Source organism: Orbicella franksi, chromosome 8 (genome assembly GCF_964199315.1).
Source record: "Orbicella franksi chromosome 8, jaOrbFran1.1, whole genome shotgun sequence".
Classification (NCBI taxonomy): domain Eukaryota; kingdom Metazoa; phylum Cnidaria; class Anthozoa; order Scleractinia; family Merulinidae; genus Orbicella; species Orbicella franksi.
The window spans coordinates 22,985,938-23,009,145 of NC_138152.1; the positions used below are offsets into that span (position 1 = coordinate 22,985,938).

The 23,208-nt window shown below is 38.2% G+C and overlaps 1 protein-coding gene and 2 long non-coding RNA genes across 3 annotated transcripts in view; all 3 read right to left on the reverse strand.

Annotated features, from left to right (window-relative positions):
* The window catches only part of LOC145495464 (uncharacterized), a 337,143-nt gene that overhangs the window by 16,319 nt on the left and 297,616 nt on the right, over positions 1-23,208 (reverse strand). The window lies entirely within an intron of this gene.
* LOC145495800 (uncharacterized) lies at positions 1,599-5,597 on the reverse strand. Its single transcript, XR_014050471.1, has 4 exons — positions 5,357-5,597; positions 3,648-3,769; positions 2,478-3,202; positions 1,599-2,154 (listed from the first exon to the last, which is right to left on the reverse strand). It is a non-coding gene; the product is annotated as an uncharacterized LOC145495800 (long non-coding RNA).
* Positions 22,001-22,477, reverse strand: LOC145494259 (uncharacterized protein KIAA1958-like). Its single transcript, XM_081473706.1, has one exon. The coding sequence runs from the start codon at positions 22,475-22,477 to the stop codon at positions 22,001-22,003; it is 477 nt and encodes a 158-aa protein (XP_081329832.1).

Consider the following 23,208-nt stretch of genomic DNA (forward strand, 5'->3'; position numbering starts at 1 on the left):
GGTATTATTTCACCTCCTTTCTCTAGCCCTTGACTAGCTATAATTCCCGGCATTGTTCAGTACTGTCTCGCCTCCTTCCCCAGCGCTGGCCCGTTCAGTCTTTTCGCGATCTTCTTCGCTACTTCTTTGCCTGTTAATTCTTGCTTTTTGTTTTTTCCTTCAGTGCAACCCTGTCTTAAAAATATTAGATCAACCTCCGCTATCGTTTTTCTTTAAAAATCCCGCCAAAAAAAATGGCATTCTCCCGCTACAAACCGAGGGTGCATGTCTCTATCAACCCATTAGCTGGAGTATGGCGCCCTCTTGCCCGACTCCGCCGTCGTCGCCGTCGTGCGTACGCGCCCACGAGCAATACCGCTAGCCATGATAACCATGAGAAAATCAATTCATGGGTTTCCTTTTCTTCCCTATATCGGTATGGGGCTCCGCTTGGCGGCTCTTTGGGCCGCCGGAGCTCCGCTATAAACAAATACCACTGTTTCGTTCTCGAAGTATAAATTCCTATGTTTGGCTACTGTATCACCCATAAATGTAATAAAAACCATAAATGTAATACCAACCATAAATGTAATATATAGATTTAGCCAAGCCTAAAAGCGGAGCTCGTCAGTTATTTTTTGGAATGTTGTTACTGATGAAAATAATCCAACATGTACATGTATGTGAAGTAAACTGCGAGCGATTTTATAGTTTCAGCCCGAACTAGGATCACATCAGCAGATCGAGGTGTAAGATGGTGTAATGATGAAAACAGAGCCATGATTTCAAGCATTTCAGGGGAGCCACCAATAATGTTGATCACATAACAGAACTGTCTTCTGTGCTTTTTGGTGACATTTCCTGTTCCTTCTTATTGAGAAAGACATGACATTGTTATTAATCATTATATTCTTTCTTAGTTAACAATTGGGACTCCTGCACAAAAGAAGTTTATTTACACATTTTTTTGTTGTTGTGGGTATGACTGAAATGTAGTGGCTACGATATATTCAGTCCCCAAATTTCTACCAAATGAAATCTCACAAAAGTACCAAAGTAGTATACACATGTAAAAAGTTAAAAAGTTTTGTTTTCTAACTTGATCCCCAAAGACAGTTAGCTATCTTCATTTTTGTATGGCATCTCCTCCTGCTAAAAGGGTTTGCACCATCTCTTAAAGTATAAGTATAAGCAAAATCACTCTGGCATGAACGATAAATATGATATTTTGTTGCTGATCATGAATATTTGCATAGGCTTCTGATAATAATTTTACTATTCAATTCCAATGTGATTTGTTCTTTTTCTCGACTGAGATTGTGGAATACAGGAGCTGTTATTGGGTTCCATTAATTAATTTTGCTCATAATGATTAAATTTTACCAAGAATTATAAGTACATGTAAGCTATAAGTAAGTTATATTATGTACGTGTATTTTGTCTGCACTACACAACGAAACGCACTCAAAGATTATGAGGCATAGGTACATTTGTCAGAAAAAGCCAGCATATCAAAGATATGTTTAGATTGACACATCAATTAAAGATAATTTATAGCAAAATGGATAAACAATACATCAATATCCTGCATGCACCAAAGCTGGAGATGATGTTATAAGGCAATCATTTAAACAACTGATTGAAATAATTTATAAATTAGAGAACGCTATTTGCACAACTCTAGGGAACAAATTAACCTTATTGGACGTTGCGAATGGCAAGGCTGTCAGTAGAATGTCACAAATTTCTCAACTCTTTCTTTCTACAAAAATACTAATCCTGCAACTTTGCTTAAGACCCAGTTCTCCATTTCGTGTTGGCAAAATATTAATTTATGCCATGCCCAATGCCAGTTATCACAAAATTGATTTAAGAGCAACATAAACCAAGCACAATAAATATCATTTTTAAGCCAAAAAAGCAATTATTTGAATAAACCATGACATGATGAGTAAATTGTCTCCAAGACAAACTGATTAATTTAACAGACACTTTAAATAATTAGTTAATACATGTATCATAGGTGTTTCTTAATAATGTAATACAGTTTATCTGTCACAATGTTGCAGCTACAGCTGTATGATATTACTACACACAGTATGGGTTGCAGAACTCAACTTCCAAGTCAGTTTGTTCAATGAACTTTGTGCAGAAATTATTATGGCATCAAGTTGTCTGTGAATATAGAGAAACCAAACAAAGCATTACAATCTTAAGTAATAAATTATTGAACTCTTTTACATGTATGTACAATGTATATTCCATTAATATTGGGGATCTCTCAGAAGCTGCATCTATGATGATTTAATTTGCTCCCAGTGCATATTTTTATGGAACTTTTCACACATTAATATCTCTGTTATGACAGCGGTCTCTGTGTTCTATAACAATTAGTACACAAGAAAAATACACTCAGTAAAATATTGTTTACAATAAAAATCAATCCCTATAAGCAATCATAAGGACCTCCAATTTATATTTCTTTAGAAATATCTCACCTGGCCATGGTTGCTTTGAAAATCTTTGCTGTTTTAATCCAGGTTGCCCATGTGTACACTGTTCGTATATTGACTGACAGGAACAGGGATGTAATCATACTGTATATCGCTGCTACTTGAACACCACTGAACATACAAAGACATATCAATTATAATTTATAACCAACAGATGACATTCCTTTCATTGATATACAGTGTCCTTCATTGCTAGTTGTTTACTGAGTGTCTACAGTAGTGAATCAAATGCTAGGGGGATGGCACCAAAACTTTCACAGTGGCAGGCTCTGTCCTGAGATGCAAAGCAAACATATATAACTGTTATGAACTTGGCGACTTGCTTTTGAGCGCACATGCAATTTGCTTTAAACAAGAAACTGGAACATTGCAGTACAACAATGTGCATGTAGTCCCAATCAAAGGGCCATCCAGGCTGTTTGGTTGTACATATAACTGAAAATCAGACTTTGTCAGGATAAATACTGATGTTCTTGCTGACTTAATCTGAGTGTGCAGTTCCAGAAGATATTCACATGCAATGTCTGAGAAATCATTAATTACAAAATATGCTTTAAGAAATATCTTACCTGATAAGGCCAACTTTCAGAAAGTTTTGTAATCTAGACTGGCTGGCCAGTTCATACATTTGACAAGTTGACACTGGGCATGTTTGTAAATTTGTGCGCTTCAACATCACATTACAATGTACATGTAGTAGCGTTGGTCAACTGAAAACAGCATAATTTGGTTAATTAATTTACACCGTACAATATTTCGTTATATATTGGTGTATATCGTTGCACACCAACAGATGACTATTAAAATTAATTTACAGAACATATTGGCAGCTAAATCATAACAAGTGAAAAATTGAGCATGAGCCATTTACATGTACATGTAACAGCCCTCACCTCAGAACTGTTATAGATATAATATATTTTCAAACTCACTGAAATTTCAGATTATTCAATATTAACATGCACGTACATCTTTAACAGTGTGTTTGCTTTACATTCACTTTACACACAACCGGTATCCACCATAGGCAGACTTTTAAGTTTGCCTTTGAAAATAAATTGCATCATCTAATGCATCTTTCATTACCTATTCTTGTGACGAAATGACACAAAATCCAAGTACAAGAAGTCATAAGCATAAAACTAACATAATTACCTGGTAATGCTTACAGCACCTCTTACTGTCTGCATATGCTGTCCATAAACTGGTACTGCCTGGACAATACTCATTATTTTTCTGATCACATCTTTTAAAATGTCACTGTTATATAATTTGTCCTGAAAAGGCAAATGCATGAAATGTTATGCCTTTGGCACTCACCACATACCTTTACATGATGTACAATGTACACCAAGTCATGATCGACATTCACAATTCTTTTTACTTTCATTGTAACTTTTTTTGTAACTTTTTGCGCTGTCATTTTCCAACACTTGAAGACAGGACTTCCACATTAGGTGATAATTCTCTATGAATTCACAGGGAGTGATAACAATTAAATGGTGACTAACTTTAGCAAAGGAGGCATTCAAATGTCAGATTTTAACGTTAACTTTCTTCGACGAGCAAAAAAGTAAAGCACAACAAAGAAAACAGTCATTGACATTCGGTTAATAAGTTGGTCAATCAAAAAATTAGTGTGAAAAAGAGAGCAGAGAGAGAGAGAGTGTGGAGCGAGGAATGCACTCTCACCAACTAAATTTTGAATGTACATAAGTAAAAGTTATTTTTATTACCGAGAAATGGTCAGGGCAAGGACTTCTATGCCCTAAATTTTTTCTACGTATGTAAATGTCATTTTCACTGTTCAAGTTACCGAGCACAGCTCTTAGCATTTTTTTTTAATTAGTACTATCTCACTGTTATGGAACATTTCCATAAGTGTAAATACCACACTAGGGAATAACATCTCATTAGGAAAATAGAGGCCATGTACCCCCAACCAAAAACAGTGGCACTAATAAAATGAAATAGCAAATCAAAATCGAAGTAGAGCTTTACTTGCCGACAGGGTTTACATGCATAATCGTCTACTCGACATTTCGACTACAAGCATTTCACCAAACCGAACTAACTGGACAACAACAAAATAAAACGAGGAAATCTACATTATAAACACAATATGCATATCATTACAGCTGAGTATCAAACAGCAAATCCCTTCTCAATGAAGGATGACTGAATGAAAGAAAGGATGAAGAAAATTCGTTTAAGCTTGCAGTGTTAAAGTTTAACAATTATTCACGCTTAAGCATAGATTTGAATATCACAGTGTGTATTTTTGCCGACGGCTTAATTTAGCTTTGCAGTCATTTTATCGGCGGTAGCTTTACCAGTCTTCAACCAAATTAACCTGGAAATTCCTCCCAAGCATTTCGTCAAACCGAATAAATTGAACTACCAAAACGAGGAAATACTTTGTAATCACAGGATGTAAATATTCACATAGGTACGTCAAAAGTAAATTTAGCAAATCCTGTTCGCCTCGGCTTAAAATGGTTTGTTGACCTATCTTGGTTTAAGAAATTTTTGTAGTCTTGGAAGCGGTTGTGCCAATTAACACAGAGAAAACTTCAAAACTCGCCCGGTAGTGTTTACAAATACGGATTTTTTTTTTAAACGTGACGACGAAACTCGAGACAAAACTTGATTTGTTTACAATATGCAACTTACAACCTCGATCCACAAAACCACTCAAGTGTTATTGTTAGGAGCGAAATTAAACCTATGTAATTTACAAAATGCCTCACAGCATGGCTTCAAATAAGGAAGACTTTAAAAAAGGATTCCTACTGAAAATAAGCTTATCTCGCCGAGGCAACTTCATAATTTCCATAGCAAACGCCACAACAAACGTCGCTTACCTCAAGTTGGCAATTCACTTCGGCCAGTGCAAATCTTCCAGGCAGAAACTTGCTGCAAAAGTTGTGAAGACTGAACGGAACTGATCTAATCTTTTCGATAGATCAACGAATCAACCACTTTTTTCCGCTGTGTTTTCTGTTTTACACTAAACACACAGTTCTCTAGTTCGTCACCTGATTTTAATCATGTGACTTTTCTTGCTCGGCTGCACAGCATCTCGACGCGCGAATTAATTGAGCGGTTCTACGTCGGGTATTTCGTCTCCTTTCTATAGTCCTCGCCCGGGGGGGGGGGGGGGGGGGACTCCCATATGGAGTGGACGGGGATGCTCGTCTGAAATTTTGAATTTAACCCCTAAAAGAGACCAATCTGGGCGTGGCCGAAGCTTATGCAGACCCCTAAAAGAGACCAGTTTATAAAACAGACAAATAAAAAGTACAGTGACATTTAATGATGGCGAATTTGTTTATATGAATTGAGTTAATATAAAGAATCAAAATTCTTTCTGTTTTGTTATTTCTTCGTGTGCAACCCTTAACGAGACCTTGACGGCTAAAAATAATGACATTTTGCCCAGAACACCCTAAGCGAGACCAAAATCCGAAATTTACACCCCTAAGCGAGACGACGAGCATCCCCGTCCATTCCATATGGGAGTCCCCCGCCCCCCCGGGAGTCCTCGTTACCTTTGCTTCACGGCATTGTTCCGTATTATTTCATCCCCTTTCTCTAGTCCTTGACTCGCTATAATTAACGGCAGCTCTCTTTCACGATCTTCTTCGCTACTTCTTTGCTACTTCTTTGCCTGTAATTTCTTGCATTCCGTTTCTGTTTTATGCTTCAGTGCAACCCCATCTTAAAAACGTTAGATCAACCTCCGCTATTATTTGTTGACATGGCAAATAGAAATGAGTTTTCTTTTCTTTAAAAATCCCGCCAAAAAAAGATGGCATTCCTCGGTTCCCCCGTTTGCGCTACCGCGAGGCTCCTCTCCCCCTCCCCCAGAGTCTGTACGGACGGCGTTCGCTCGCTCGCTCGTACGGTGACGTCATAACCAAATTTTCTCGGCTTCATCGGTTTACCAAAATTTCTAAGGTATGGGGCTCTGCTCGCGCGCCTTCAGCGCGCGGGAGCTCCGCTAATAAAAATTAACCATAAATGTAATACTAACCATAAATGTAATAACTTTTAACCACAAATGTAATAAAACCACTAACCATAAATGTAATAAAATTTGCCCATAAATGTAACAAACTGAACAACCATAAATGTAATATGGCTTAACCATAAATGTAATAAACTGGCTATGACTTCCAAATCAAGGGGCTACAAACTTGTCATTCTCTTTGTGCACTTCTTACTTCAGGACAGGGGCCTCTTGCATCAAGTTAGTATTTTAATTAACCCAGAGACCAAAACCGAAGAAGTTATAATTATGGTCTGCGAACATTAAGGAAGTACCCAAGTATGATTAGAAAGTCTATATACCAGAGCGTTTGAAGTGTTGGTGGTTGATGATATTCCATCCATTTGAAAGAGATTGAGGTTCTCTTTTAGTCAAGACGAATTCAGTCAAACATCACTTTATAAGGAATACGCCTGTTTTAATTTTTCAAACTTTCCCATATATCCACCCGGATTTGCAAACTTGTGTTCTCCGTTTCCGCGTGCCCATGCTTTCCTGCCGACGTTTTTCGGTGTCAAGCAAGGTGGTAGGGTGGGGAAAGGGGAGGGGGAGTGGGTTGGATGTTCCTTATTGGAGCCAGAACAATCGACAGAGATAGGACTCTCGGACTAGAACTGCTGACTTGCAGGTTGGTTGGGTGGAGCAGGTGATCCAAGTTCTATACTTTTGTATTACTGAAATGTTTTTTAAACAGAGAAAATATGCTAGACATCCCTTGAGGCACATGGGAAATACAAGGGTAAAATACTAAACGACATTCTATAGAGCAAAACTCGGTTTATTACAACGTCAACACAACAGCGGCAACTAATTATTAAAGATATTGTGTAAAGAGTCAGGTTTGCATTGTCGTTATACCTGTTATTGCTGATTGCGAATATATAAAATAACCTTAACATCTGTGGAAAACAGTCTTTTACATTTCCTAAAAAACCTAGTGCTTTCGTTCGATGTCCTGGAAAGTACAAGGCAAGTAGCTTTCAACAGCTACTTCTTTCCTTTTTTTTCCTACTTCTTTCCTTTATTCCAAAAGATGGCTGTTACATACATCCATGTTGCAACGCCAGTGAAAAGAACATTTATCCAAGCATTTATCCACTGAGAACTGTTTATGATTTCTTTTAACGCCAACACAAGTCCGCTACCTCTTCCATACTGCTTAAGAATCTGTCTCATGCTGTGGAGACCAGGGTACATGTCTCTGTTAGCGCTTATTTTTGGTAGTCTTCTAATGTATCGAGAAACTAATCTTTTGAATTTGGTTGATGTGTGGCTTAGGGCATCATATGTATTAACAATTGTTCGATTATGTCCTGTCAAGGATAGGTTTACTATCATATCAAGGATCTCCTCTGGCAGCGATTCCAGTTTAACTTCCTCCGCAACTTCTTCGCCTTGTTTTTCTTCTTCTTGTTGTTCTTCTTCATGTTGTTCTTCTTGCTGTTGTACTAGTTTTTCTTGTTGTTGTTTTTGTGATTCTTCTTGTTGTTCTGTTTCTTCGTCGCTTTCTTGATTAACTCCATTATTAGCGACCAAGCAGACATAGTGTATACCTTCATCCTCTGAAAAATGGCCCAGGAAAATCCGAGCCACAGTTTCACAGTTCTGAGGACTAATGACAGTTCTTCCCTCAGGACCAAGACTAGAAATTACAATTATCTCTACGAGGTAAAGGTTAGCCATGACTTCGAGAGTTAACTGATCGCCGTATGTCGAATTTTGTGCCATTGTATTAAGATATTCAGACCATGGCATTGCGGCGAATAGCTCTAGAGGACTTCCATCCACGGCATTGGGATTGTCTGATAAATATTGAACGACCTCGCGCCGAAGTGTTTCATTTGACGTGTAGATGCCGACATCTTGCAAAGCATGAGCTACGGCTGCAAACTGGCAGTTACCATCTCCAGCAGGATTAAACGAAATATCAAAGCCCTGATCCCAAAATGCTTCATGGTTGTCCTTGCGTTCAAGAGAAATATAAATTTTTTTGCGATGACTTGATAGGTGCTCCTTTCTATTTAGATTCTTTCCCTTGTTCTTTAGCCTTTCCTTAGCAAGATCTTTTTTCCGTTTTTCTTTTTCGGCTGTTAAACTTGTAATATCTTCCACTGATACCCAAGTACACTGATGGCTTTTCGTCGTTGGATTCTCAAACCATATTTTGTATTTTGCAATTCGTAAATTTCTTTTAATGATTTTTCCTTCTACTACAAAACGACGTTTTGGCGCAGTCCGACTTTTTTTGGAAAACGGAAAACGGATCAGAACAGTTTCTCCAACAGAGTATTTTGAGGGAGGATTGTTTTTCATTCTTCGTTGGATGTATCGTTCATCCCAAACCTTGTCTGCTGCCTTCGCTTTGGCTCTTATTTTTGTAGTTAGATCACTTTGCTTTGTAAAATCATTGCCCTTTGGTAAAACATTTGCACTTTTGGATGAGCTGCTCTCTTTGCCGCAAAAGCCCCCAGGGAATCTCTGTGTTACTGCATTTGTCTCTCTTCTGTAAAAAACTTCGAATGGAGACTGACTACCGAGGACATCCATTGGCTCTTCATTGAGGATTTTCTGGTACAACGCCTTCCAAACTAAAATGTGGTGTTCCAATTTGATAAAATTCAGAGTAAATACTGAGAACCACTTCAAAAATGGCTACTTTTTCGGTGTAAAATAGAAACCTGTCTCGGAGAAAAGTTATTTTTACGTTGCAGGCTTGGAAGTTTCGTTGGAAATGAGTGCAAAATTGGCCTAAAGTGAAACGTAGAGCTTAGACGGAAATCTATGATTGCCATTTAATTCCAAAGACGATATTTGCAATATACTAAGAATCTTAAACTGGTGTTAAAACTCAGAGGAAAAGTTTCCCTGTTTGCAAGGAATGAAAAAATTCTTCCGAGCAATTTCCTATTCTTTATTTGAACTGAAATGTAATGTTTAAGTCACGCATAAGAAACCAAATGATTTTTTTGAATTTCTTGTCTCGAGAGGTACCTCCATAGAAAACGATTCAAAATTTCTGATCCCCCAAACAACACAAGAGAGGATTCAAAATTTCCGATCCCCCAAAGAACACTAGAAAGGGTTCAGAATGTCTGATCTCCCAAAGAACATTAGAAAAGGTTCAGAATTTCTGATCCCCCAAAGAACACTAGAAAGGGTTCAGAATTTCTGATCCCCCAAAGACCTCTAGAAAGGGTTCAGAATTTCTGATCCCCCAAAGAACTCTAGAAAGGGTTCAGAATTTCTGATCCCCCAAAGACCTCTAGAAAGGGTTCAGAATTTCTGATCCCCCAAAGAACACAGGAGAAGATTCAGAATTTCTGATCCCCTGCAAAGCCAGTGTTACATCCAATGTAGCCACATTAAATCATAACACTGAAGACAGGGTTTAGATCTAACTGCCTGCCTGAACAATGGCTAATCAAAATATTTTTTCTTCATAACAATATTCAATTAGAAATTTTATACAAATATATAGCATAATTCTTAACAGATTCCATACACTCAGATTATACTGAGAGAGTGATGAAGAACAATTTTGTTCACAGCAGTCTATTAATATAAGTAAATGTAAACATCACACATTGTATTACAATGATCTATGCACTTCAAAATTACAGTAGCTGTAAGTTTAAAAAAACAATATCAAGCAGTACCTAAGAGGATAGGAAAGTTCAGAATTGATCAAAACAGTAAGATTACTCAAACTGCACAACTGTAGGCATAAATGCAGACTCCACTTTCTCTGTCAGAATTTGCCCACCTTATGTGAAAGAAAAATTTCTAACAATTTCTGTTTAACATGGAAACAAGGCACCTCACTGTTATAAAACAAAAAGAGCGTTCAGGAACACTACAGTACATTACAGGGATGACAATTAAAGACTGCAATATACATGAACATTTAAATTTGCAGTTGATACATTTAAGTGGGTCAATGTACTCTACATACATGTATACAGTGTCCTCCAAAAACCTGTTGTCATATAGCAGAGGCCATGGACTTTAGCTTTGCCCAACACGTTTTTACATCTTCAATCTAACTTTTTGAGTGGGCTACCAGTTCATTCACACTTCAGTTACGCAACCAGGTTAACCATGCTCAAAGGAGAAGAGTGTGGGTAAAATTGTTTTCATAAAGACCTGACAGATATGGATGCAAGTATTGTAGCTAATGCTACAAGCAATTCTATTCTTTCTTTTTTAATTTGGCATACTCATCTTGGAGATGTTTCCTGGTAGCTGGCAATAGTTTGCTGTCCTCAGTGAAAGAAGCCCTCCCAAAAACAGTCATATCTTATTACTAGTTTATTACTAACTTCATGCTACTTGCAACTATCTCGTTCCTGGTTGAGGGATGCAAATCTCTATTCTTTTTTCTATCCAAGAGGTTTTGTAGATAGAGGATAGCTATCTTTGACATGGCTTAAAGCTAACTAATATCTATCTATCAGATAGTTAGGAAATAGATTGACTAGCTAAAAACTAGCTTCCTGTGTAGATAGTCAACAGATACTTAGATGGCCCATCTATCCACTAACTTGTCTATCCAAAAACCACCACTAATGTAGTATCATATCACTTATATCGCACTGTGATAACCTACCCAAAACCCAGTAAAAAGATAGCAGCCAATCTAAAAAATTATCCATCACTCATGTACATGCAGCACTTTAATATTTACCTAACCAAAAGCTTTCTTAGTCACAAGTGGTGAAACTATAGCTAACTATTGAAAACTCTTCATTATTCATTCTATATGGATCTTTGATAACTGCTCTTCAAATCCTAAACCTAAGTGAAATCTCTGTATTTACATAGGAAAATGTATAAATAATTAATAGTTTTATTTAAACCTGCTACAGTTGTACATTAAAATTTAATACCAAAAACCAGGCACATCCAGATGCAAAAGGAGGACAAAATCTGGCTGGAAATGAGTTTCCATTATGTTGCGATTTATCACAAAACTTACTTAAATTTAACATATATCTTTCTAAAATCCTGTTTGAAACACTTCTCAGCTACTTAAATTGGAGTCTAGTAAATGTTTACATTCTTCAGTAAATTTTCATGAAATGTAAACAGATTTCATGACCGGAAAAGCACAAAATAATCTTGACATGAATTTCAAATTTCAATTACAGTAATTTCTTCATGAAAGTATTTTTTTCAATTAATTTTATCCATGAATCATGGGTTTTTCAAATTATGGCAAGACTTATGTACAAAGGTCTGGAAGTGGTTAAAAGTAATTTTCCGTAACCTAGCTGTGAATTATATCTGCTGTTCTAAATAACCTCTATTTGCATAAAGAAATGCCAAATTATAAAGGACCTTTGGAACACTGCCCAATTAAAGAGAACTTCAACCACCCTAATGAAAATAACATCAGTGTTTTGCAACTCAAGTAATAAGTGGCAAACAAATGGTCTTGATAATGTAATATGCACATCTAACATAACCTCAAGAGCACCACCATCAACCTGAAAATCAAAAAGGTGAAGGATGTTGCTTTTTGATATCTTGCGTTTTAGGTGTTGTATACTACATATGTATGCCCAGTTGATCCTAGACAAGATATACACTAGATATATAAGAAGTATATGTAAACTACATGAGAGAGCTCACATTTATTGCACTTATTGTACTTTTACAATGAATGATTTTCCCAACACGAAATTGTTCGTATATTGTTGCGTTGAATACAGTTTCGTTCATAACTCCTTTAGGAAATGAACATTTGTATTCACGAAATCAACAAGACTTAACAGTGTGTTAAAGCATCTGCATCTTCTGTAATCTTCCACGATCAATTTAACCGGCCAGAACGTTTCCAGTATTTTAAGAACCGTCACAAATTACGCAAGAAAATCAGTTTACCTTGGAAAGCTGCAGGAACCATAACCTTTCTGTAAACCTGACGAGTGTAAAAGAAACCGCCAGCTGCTGGCAAATAGTTTGATTGCCACACTGTTTTGCCGACGAAACTTCATACTTTTCCACCTTTACTGGGATTTGACTCAACTGGAATAACAACGGACATCTGTAAACAATTTGTGACTGCTTTCCAACGTAGAGCAAGGCTATATAATAACAGAGAGCTTTGTTATCGAATCCTAACAACATTGATCACGATCTTTGCCCGCCATTTTGGTGATTCCGTCCGATCCCATAATCCTTCGGTCAATCTGATAAATGAATACTTTTCACCAGCAGATTCCCTTTCCAAAGGAGTCGGTTATTTGCGCGCAATTTCGAATCCAACATTGTCAATAGCAGCAAGAAGCATGGAATGATTTGTCCAAGTTCAAATGAGTATCTTGGTTGCTTCGGTGAAAGAAAGGCAAGTCGCAGAAAAGTAAGTATATCATAATTGTTGCTCAACATTACAGTTATCTGCTCAATCTTTGAATCGAAATCAATGTTGTGGCTGAAGAAATTTCGTTGTTATATTTATTTCGCGATCACTGAAACACAAGAAAAACGTTTGTTCTCCTGATTTTATTAGCACCCGTAACGAAGAAATTATTCACACGCATTTCCTATGTATGAAATGCTTGCATAATAGCTTGTTAGTGTGCTTTTTGAAGAGGTAACTTAAAGTTTACACTGAATCGATTTGAAGCTACAGATCACGCTCGATACACTTCACTACCGCATTGCCTACATACTGCTCACTATTCTTTACAAAAGAATACACTCCCGATCAATTGATTAATGAAAAACAATGTTAATTCTATCGCTATTTATAAGAATATTTAGCTTCGATTGCTTCATTGCAGAGCAGAGGGGAAAAAAAAGGCAAGAATAGCGGCCCTCAATCCGAAACGAACACATTAAAGCAGAAAACGGAGGTGGCGCAGACGGCAGCTGAGTCCTGATTAAAATTCTTGTTATCTTTGATGTGGACTTTAAACAACAGCTCGTAATTCTGGAGCCTAAATTCATATCTTTTTGAATTGAAAATAAAACCTTTCACTGTCCGAAATGAAACTGCAATTTTGTCTCGATCCTTTGGCGTGGTTTCAAATCGTTATTAATAATGACCTAGCTGTGAATATTTCATTTGTGTACTTTTCTGATGCCCTTTACTCTGTGATCCTTTTGTCTGTAATGTGTTTAAAGTTACTATCCAATCGTTACTTTTTAGCTATCAGACATCTAGTTAATTTCTTGTGAATTATAAATAGACGGCCATTTTTGTCCTGTCACCTGACAAGGGGGATCAGAAATTCTGAATCATTTTAAGAATTATGGGTAGATGACCGTTTTGTTCTGATAAGTTATGTACTGGGGGATCAGAATTTTTGAATCCCTTTAAGTCATGTGGGATCAGAAATGCTGAAATGTTGTAGAATTATAAATCGACAGCTCTTTCTATCATGTTAGCAGATTTGGTGGGGGAGGGGGATCAGAAATTCGCAATACTTTTAGAACCATGAACAGATAGCCGTTTTTGTCCCGTGAGGTGATGGGGATCAGAAATTCTGAATGCATTTAGAATTATAAATAGATGACTGTTTTGCTCTGACGGGTTGTGGACTGGGGATCAGTTTTTTGAAACTATTAAAGTCTTGGGGTATCAGAAATTCTGAATCCTTTTAGAATCATAGATGGATGACCGTTTTATTCTGATAAGTTGTGGGCCGGGAGATCAGATAATCTGAATCTCTCAAAAAAGGAAAGCGCGATGGGTGCACGATCTTTTTTACATTAAATTGTACATTTTGGTGAAATTGGATGTATTGTCCCTGGCAGACTCAACTGAACACTTCTTTTTCTCCTTCCAATAAGCCAAAACCTTTCGGAAACACAAACTTTTTCGGCATCAAATACCAGTACCCTTCGGAATTTTTCCAAATTGGAATGCCACATTTTAGTTTGGAAGGCGTTGTACTCTCTTAGCTGAGAAACCCAGTTCACTCCAACTTTTGACATATGTCCAAAGTCATACATAATTTTCTTGCGCAACGTGCGGTGTGATCTTTCTACTTTGCCCTGTGATTGGGGATGGTACGGTGAGCTTCTTATAATCTTCACTTCCAGCTTCCGACATAACTGTTCAACTGCCTTCTTGAACTCTCCTCCATTGTCACATTGCAAAACCTTTGGTGGGCCAACCTCACAGTAAAGTTCTTGAAGCTCTTTTGCCACCTGCTTGCTCCCCTTTCCAGTAAGCGGGCGTAGCCATAAGTGCCGACTAAAAATGTCCTGTACTGTCAAGATGTACCGAAATGTTTTTCCGTGCAATTTTGCTACCGTACGCTGCATGTCTACAAGGTCAATTTGATGGCGTACCTAAAAGGAAAAATAACAAGTGGTGTCAGGAGTTATTTTGCCTTGACGCAAAAGATGAGGATGCGATGTTTGAATGTCTTTGTTTGTCAATTTTTAACCGTTAAACGTTTTGAAATCGATGCGGTTTCGCCGTTTACAGCCATTTACGTCACTAATGAAACTGTATTGTTTTGAAAACGCTGCACTTTATATATGGACTTTGCATGAAAATCAAAACGAAACCGAAAAAATCTTTTGGTCACAGTGGTCGACAGGCTACAGGTCTACAGGTTACCAGGTCGATGGAACTATTACAAAGATTAAGCATGACGTTATACGGCAAACGGCAAACGCGAGCTTGCATTTCATTTTCTTCAGCCTTTTTATCGAATTCTGAAATAAATCTCTCAAAAAAGAGAAAATAATCACACATTCACAACAAACACAAATCTACTCATTTCGGCGTACAAACGCCAAACGGCAGACGGCAGAAGTGGAACGTCATGCTTAATCTCTCTGATAAATGTCATGAACAACGTCGAGTCGTATTATTTTAAGATCACTTTTTTTGTTTTAATTCCGCAGTGATTTTGCCGCTTTTTCCTTGATGCGACACTCTCGACAAAAAAGCAAAGAAACCCTGTCAACGTTCTCAATTCCGCCTAAAATAAATTAATATATCCAACTTAATTGGGTTTGAAAATTTTACTTTTACTATCAAGGAAAGCTACTAGTTTTCAGTCTGACATTACTTGTTTTACATGACAAAATGCAATCTTACCCGCACTGCTCGAGCACGGATTGATCGTGAAATGGCCTTGTTGGTAAAACGTGCATTCACCTTTTGATTAGCCTTGCTTCTTGATAAAACTTGTTGGAGCTGCGGCTCGCTAACACCTTCAAACCTCTTCTTTAGTCGGTGCTTCAGTTTCCTTGCTCCAATGCCCTTGCAATGTTTAAATTCCTTTCTGACAACATCTCGCAGCTTGGACTTTTTCATGACCGCTTTCCGGTCAAAAAACAGCTTTTCCTCTCCATTTACACTCTGGATGCTAAACTTTGATTTGTTTCTCCAAAATCTAACGCAAGACGCTTTTTGTTGAGCAGACCTTTGCTTGACTGGCACATCAAATTCGCTTTTTCTAGGTTGGACGAGCGTGTCGTAAACGGCATCATCCACAGCTGACATCTGGCGATTTCGCTTATTTTCGCCACTTGCCGTAGTAAAACTGGCATAAAGTGACACCACGATAAGCAAACACACCACCTTTAAAGCAAGAAACATCTTCATAAACGTACTCCAGTCAGTTCTGATAGCTTCTGATATCTCAACTCGTGGAATGAATTGAGAGTCTGTTACAACGTGCCTTCTCTATTCGTTTCACTGACACGAGAACAATAGAGTTTTTATTTAGAACGTGTGATTGGAAGGCGCGATAAAGCAGTTCAATAAGCGACGAATGGTTTTTCATAAGTAGTCATATAGTAGCACACTCTGTTATCGCATTCATGGAAACTTCATAAACTATTTTCTTTACTTTCTCGCCTATATTTGCTCGCTTGCTTACTAGCAACTTTCTGTTTCCCTTACAAGTTTCCTTCGAAAGTAACTATAAATACTCGCTAAAAAGTTAAGGTTAGGACTTGTGAGAAATTTTCTTTGTTTTGGAGATTTTGTTATAATTTCCTGCTCTTTGTTCTTTTGTTTTACATAAGTTTCGCAGGTTCTTTACACCGAGAATGAGCCAACTTTCGCCAACTTCCCGAACTTTGCATGGCAAATGCGAGCTTGTCATACCCAACAAAATTCTAATAGTAAGAGGGTTTAATTTCAAAATTTTAAGCATTAGCCTATGAATCAACCTACCAACCGATAAACAAATGGCGAACAAGTGACGATAAAGTTCCAACAGGAAGAGATAATACTGGGCCGTTTCAGCTTTGTTCACGCTTGAAGCTGGGACATCCCGAAATTTTCTCACTTCCCTGTGAAATTACTCTAGCTGTGATTAGCCCACGCGTCATCAGGGAGTTTTACAATAAAAACAAGTATACCTGCATACATTTCTGCGTACACTCTAACGTTTCGTTAAAAAAAAACACATCTACACATTTGTGTTTTCAAAGCACGCAGTTATGCGTCGAGGATTTATACTTGACATGATTACATGTCAATTATTTTTGGGCCCGCAGTCAAGGCTAAACTTCCGCCTGTTTCCTGGACGCATAATCGCGTGGTTTGCATTTTAAACTCGTGTGGGACAAAACGTTGATGTGGCAAGATTGGCTTGAAGGCCGAATAACTTCGGCACGGACACACGGAAACGCGGAAGCACATAAACATTCGCACCGGATAGTACAATTTCGCAAATCCGAGTAGATATATATAAATACAGTCGAACCTCTATCATACGTACACCAAAGGGACAGAGCTAAATGTCCTTATTTACACCCACATTTGAGTGCCTCATTAATTCCTATATACACATTCTGGAATTCTGGAACGAAACGGACTTCATCCGGAAATCACACGACAGACGGATTCGTCCGGAATAAGGTGTTCATTGATCTCTGGGGCCGAGATTAAGAGTCCGTTGTCCGTATTATAGAGGTGTCACACACACTATGTCACTCTTTATAGCAAAACCTTACTGGACCTATACTTTGGGGTCTAAATTTCTTTGGTAAGTTTGGTCTCGTTAGGGTGTCTCGGGAAAAACCGCCATATTTCACGCCGTATGGGCCTCGTTTAGGACTGCACGCGAAGAAATAGTATTTTTTTTTCTTTAAGGAGTCAGGCCTTTAGGGGTCTTATTGAAAATTTCAAGTCAATTTCAAGAAGAATGAGAATGGCAAGTTTGTAACCCCTTGATTTGGAAGTCATAGCCAGTTTATTACATTTATGGTTAAGCCTTATTACATTTATGGTTGTTCAGTTTGTTACATTTATGGGCAAATTTTATTACATTTATGGTTAGTGGTTTTATTACATTTGTGGTTAAAAGTTATTACATTTATGGTTAGTATTACATTTATGGTTATTTTTATTACATTTATGGTTGGTATTACATTTATGGTTTTTATTACATTTATGGGTGATACAGGCTACCTTATAACTTCTAGCTGCCATTTCTTAACTAAAGCAAACATTTTCCATTGCTACTTACCGAAAAAGACGTCAAGTGCTTTTATTTTTCCTTTAAAACAAACACATATTTCTATTTCTCAACTGATATGCTGACCCTAACCCTAACCCTAACCTTAACCCTAACCCTAACCCTCACTCTAACCCTAGCCCTCGCCCTAGCCCTAACCCTAAGCCTAGCCCTAAAACCTAATCCTAACCCTAAGGCTAAGCCTAACCCTAGCCCTTGCCCTAAGCCTAACCCTAAAAGCTAACCCTAACACTGAGTGAGGTAACCCTTACCCTAACCGTACCTCTAAACCTGACCAAATTTTTTCATCTATTTTGTAAAAAGCTTCCGTAGTTGTAGGAAATGTTCCTTTTCATAAGGGAAATGAATGAGCCTGTAATGGTAAATCAGGTCATAATGGGTGCCTTATTTGCCTCACAAGGTCATTAAGCGTCTCCAGGAATGATATTCCTAGACAAAGGGCTAAATTTCCCTTCATTTTATGAAATATTGAGGAATTTTATATTAATTATGCAATAACTCAGTGGGGGGCAGTATAGCAATCACGTGATAGTCATAAATCAGAAGAGGGCTTTGTTTTACTTAAAATAATATATAGTAAATTTGGCATGGCATTTGCCATTTGCAATTTGTTCTGTGATAGACTAGTGCAAACTAGAAGACCTTACAAACACTCAAAATGTCCACTTTAAGGTGGTATGGTACCCTAAAATATGGCGATGTTCATGAAAAATTCAATTTCTTGGAAATACAAGACTTAAAACCCTTGAGGATTTGTCAGAAACATTTTGAAACGATCTTGCCGAATTTCCTTCCAGATGAGTGTGAAATTTAAGGAAAGTACACAGTGGTATAAGTTTTTTCACGTGGCAACGGCCATAGCAACGACTGTGTACTATAAGAACGTGACCAAAAATATAGATTATTTTTAACTTATATGAACGAAACTATTTAGAAAAAACTTTTAAGACATGCACAACTCGATTGGTATAATTATTTGTGAAAAGCTTTGCCTCAAATTGCCATCACAGGCTCATTCATTTCCCTTATAACAAGGAATATTTCCCACAACTGCGGTAACTTTTTACAAAATAGAACAACCATTGCACCCCCTCCCCCGAGATCCAATCTGCACCCCCCTCCCCCACTATTTGTGGCTCGTTAAATGCTTAATACTTCGTGTAAAAACTTAAAGAGCATTTTTCTCAAAAGTTTACTTTTGTACCGACTGACTTCGCGGCAACATTTCTACTTTGCAAGGTTTTTAAGTAGAATTTCTGAAACTTAAGCTCATCAAAGACCAATAGTGTCGTGATGATATAAACCAAACAAATCGTAACATTTTAAGGTCTGTCACGTGACACGAGATGATTTGTCCACTGTGTGTGGTAAAAAATAAGGTTATTTCCAAACAAAGCTGTAAAAGGCATTGAAAATAAGAGTTAACTGTCAAAACTTAGGTTCATATCACAGAACAAAACAGAAACTTACATGATATGCTTATTTGACAGTCAATTCTTGTTTTGTGAAAGAGCAGTAAGTGTTGGCGTCAATACTATAAAACACTACGTCAAAAGGCTGTGGCTGGTTTCCATAGCAACCATTTTGAGTAAAACTCTAGAAATTTAATTTCTCTTCTTGAGTGCAATAGCACACAATTGATCTTTCTTCACCATATTTAAACAAACTTTTTGGTCCATATTGAGGGTACTTTACCATCTTAAGAACTTAACAGGGGGTTTCCAAGATACAATTGTGCAAGGAATATCTCGGAAGAAAAGTCAACAACTCGCGCGAAAATGTTGCCTTTTACGTGCCTCCTTCTTCACCCTCAGAGTGGAACCTGGCTTGAGCACGGGAACTAATCAAAAACCAGTATCTGGGCTCCAAACCTGAGCCCGTGATATCTTTACGTGATACTAGTCAGCGGATACCTTGTTTTGACAGCTATCAGTTGACCATAACATGGATTTCTAGTACAAAAGATGTACGTATGGTAATGGTGTAGCCTCGTACGAAGACGCTTTTTGTGCTCGTCACGCAATCTTCTTCCCCCACGAACGTCTGTAGAAACCAAGGGGAACATTCCTTTCCCTTTGTTTGCTCACATCCCGATCAAGGGTTCGGACTTCAGACCCAGAGAAGTTTGCAAGAGACTTCAACGGAAACCAGCATGACCTTTTAACGATTATAGAGACTTTAAATCCGTCGATATAGATACCATATTGGCAAGAAGCTGTAGAGTATTAGGTGAAGAAGAAGATAGCCATGTTCGTACGTGGACATTCGTTTGCACGGCTCGTTTCTATCAAATCCTGGCTCAAATGCTAGAAGCGTGCGGGAAGTCTGCTTGGAACTGGAGAAATGATCGCAAAACGCCAAAATACTACGCAAAATACTTCTTTCATCGAGTGTGTAGGACATTTGCGATATTCTGTATAAAACCTCTTTAAGAAACTAAAGTTTATGTCGCCGTGAAAAAGATGAAGTGATCGTGAATCTACGAACGCGGACTGGACTAGAAAACTGAATATTTCTACAGGTAATCGAATGGGGCCGAGTAAAATTAAGGATAAATATCATGCGTGTTTTCAATTTCAGCAACTTCTGAAAACACAAGCTATATTAATCCTTAATTTTACGTGGACCCATCGCTATTACTTGTTAATGAAATAGAGGGAAAAATTACTGAATTTCTGAATGCGCTCCTGAGTAACAAACGCACGACTGAGCCAAATGAAATTTTCTTTTTGCACAAAGATACCAGGACATGGACAACCAAACTTTCAACTTTGAAAATATAAAGTAAGTGCATCTTCAAACAAATTTAAAACGTTCAAAACGCTTTCAGATCACGCAGAATCTGATTCTTCGATGAAGACATGCTTGTATCCTCGCCTTAGATCACTTATGCTCTTCTGAACGGCATCATTCTCAGCTTCAAGGTGACGCTGCAGTGACAGCAGTGACTGCAGTGAATTTGCTGCGTAAAGCTGACTTTAAGCAGTTCTTGGAGGAACAGGACCAGTGTTGTCAATGGCTCGTGAAATGATCTGCTGCTCTCGTTCTCCTCCTGAGTCATAATCGTCAGCCCGTTTGGCAGGTATGTGACCGTGTAATATTCTATATTTCACACTTTGGGATACCAGAACTTTTCAGCTTCTTCACCATGGTTTTTCCTGCACTATGGTTGGTCAAATTGTTCTCGGGACACAGATCCTTCAGCGGTGAGATTTCTTTCATGTTTTTCATGATTGTGTTTAAGGCGTTCTTTCCCATTGGGGTTTTCTTGTACTAAACGCTTGAAACTGTATGGTTTGTCGATGACAGTGAGATAAAACGGACCGCTTTCCATCATTTTGCTTGGTCGCTTCTCCAGATATCATTTGAACAACGTGACGGGTCACCTTTCCTCATTCCCTGTGGGAAACATTTTGGGGATGACTAGTCTGGTTTTCACATTAAGTCCTTCCTGTCTCGTCTTATGGCCTCTTCATATGAGCTCGGTAACCGGGCTAACTCGCCTTCTGAGATCTCGCCTCGCCACTCTTTCCTTCGTAAAAATTTCGATGTGTTCATATGAGAGTCGGGGCTGGCCTGCTTCCCAAGATCTCGGTTTTTGCGACCGAGATCTCGGTAACCGGGATGAGAATTTTCCCATATGAACACTCCAGCCCGGGTGAGCGGGACGAAACTTTTTTGACAAAATAGCTTCGCATTCGCAACATAGCGGCAAAAATGGCCTAACTTTTGTCTTGTATTTCCACTTGGAAGTATGCGAATTACCTTTATTAGTAAAGTTACAAGAGTCCACAAAGCTACGACAGTCGCGAACGATACAAGGTTATGTTCCACCATTTTGGTTTTGTTTCTTGAATTTCATCCCGGTCGACCGGGCTGAAATTTCCCATATGAACAGATCACAAAATTCGTCCCGGAAACCGAGCCCGCCTGGTTACCGGGCTCATATGAAGAGGCCCTTAGTTGGACCTTCATCAAAAGTGTCCGTCGTCGCCGCGCTGTTAAGTGAAATATTCAACTTTCATTTGGTGGTGTTCTTGTCGCCCTCGTAGGCCAAAGTGCTGAGTGAGCAGCCACCAGATGGTGTTAAGTAGAGCTCGTGGAGTGCCTCCTCCAAGCTGGCCGTTCTGCCAGAGGACTTCTTTCTCTTCGTTTGTCAAACTTCTGGATCGGTTTGGTCGCTTTCCTGTGCCCTGCTCTCGCAGTTTTCTGGTCTTCCCTTCCAGGACTTTTCTGGAGCTAAGAAACTCCCTATATCGGATGATGGACTTTGCATAGGCTTTTGATTTTAGATATCTCTCCAGTGATACCTGCATTACTTTCAGGCAATCGGGCTCGTAGTCATCCCCGATGTCTTTTCGTAACTCGGCATAAAACTGAGACAGTGTTTGGTCGAGGACATCGCTCTCGTACTCTGCTAAATTTGTTTGGAAGTTTTCATTCGCCCACTTTTTTAAAACGTTATTCCAGTAGCCCATGCTTTTCTTCCCGTTTTCATTTTCCCTCGTCTCTGTTAATTCTTTGATATATTCCTCGACCGTCAATTATCTCAAAACGAGACGCCATTGTTACAGGAAATTTTTAGCAACAACTTCTTGATAGCATAAGCTGTTGCTAGGCAACCTGAGGACCAATCGTGAGCGAGTAATTTTGCCCTCTTCACAAGCGAAATTAAGAAAAAAATACCCTCTTCATTGACCAATCAGCATTTAGTAATTTTGCCCTCTATGTTATTAACTTTGAAAGCGCTGACGTTCACGCTGACGTTCACGTTGACGTACGTGACAGCGCAAAAGTTTGCTTTGTACTTCTCGCCCCAAGAAAGCCTGTTCAGTACGTATATTATTAGCTTTTTATTGCACAATGACCCGGGGCAATCGCATTGATTTTTGAACGTGTTTCAAACCAAATATTTTTGCCATATCTATTTTGTTTAAAGGCCTAACTTGAACAATTAACTGTATACAACACCTTGCGAGGATTAAGTTATAATTTCTTCTTCCAATATCACCTTGTTGTCAAACATATAGTTTTAATTTCAAGTAAATGACGACAATTTTAAAATTCACAGACATGTTTCGACAGAAACATCTGCCTTCACTGGTGCGTTGCAATATGTGCATAGAGCTTAGAAGTCTGCACATCCGGTGATCTAAACTTTTTATTGTAATTTTCACGCTTTCCTTTATTGTAATATTTTTATACTCTT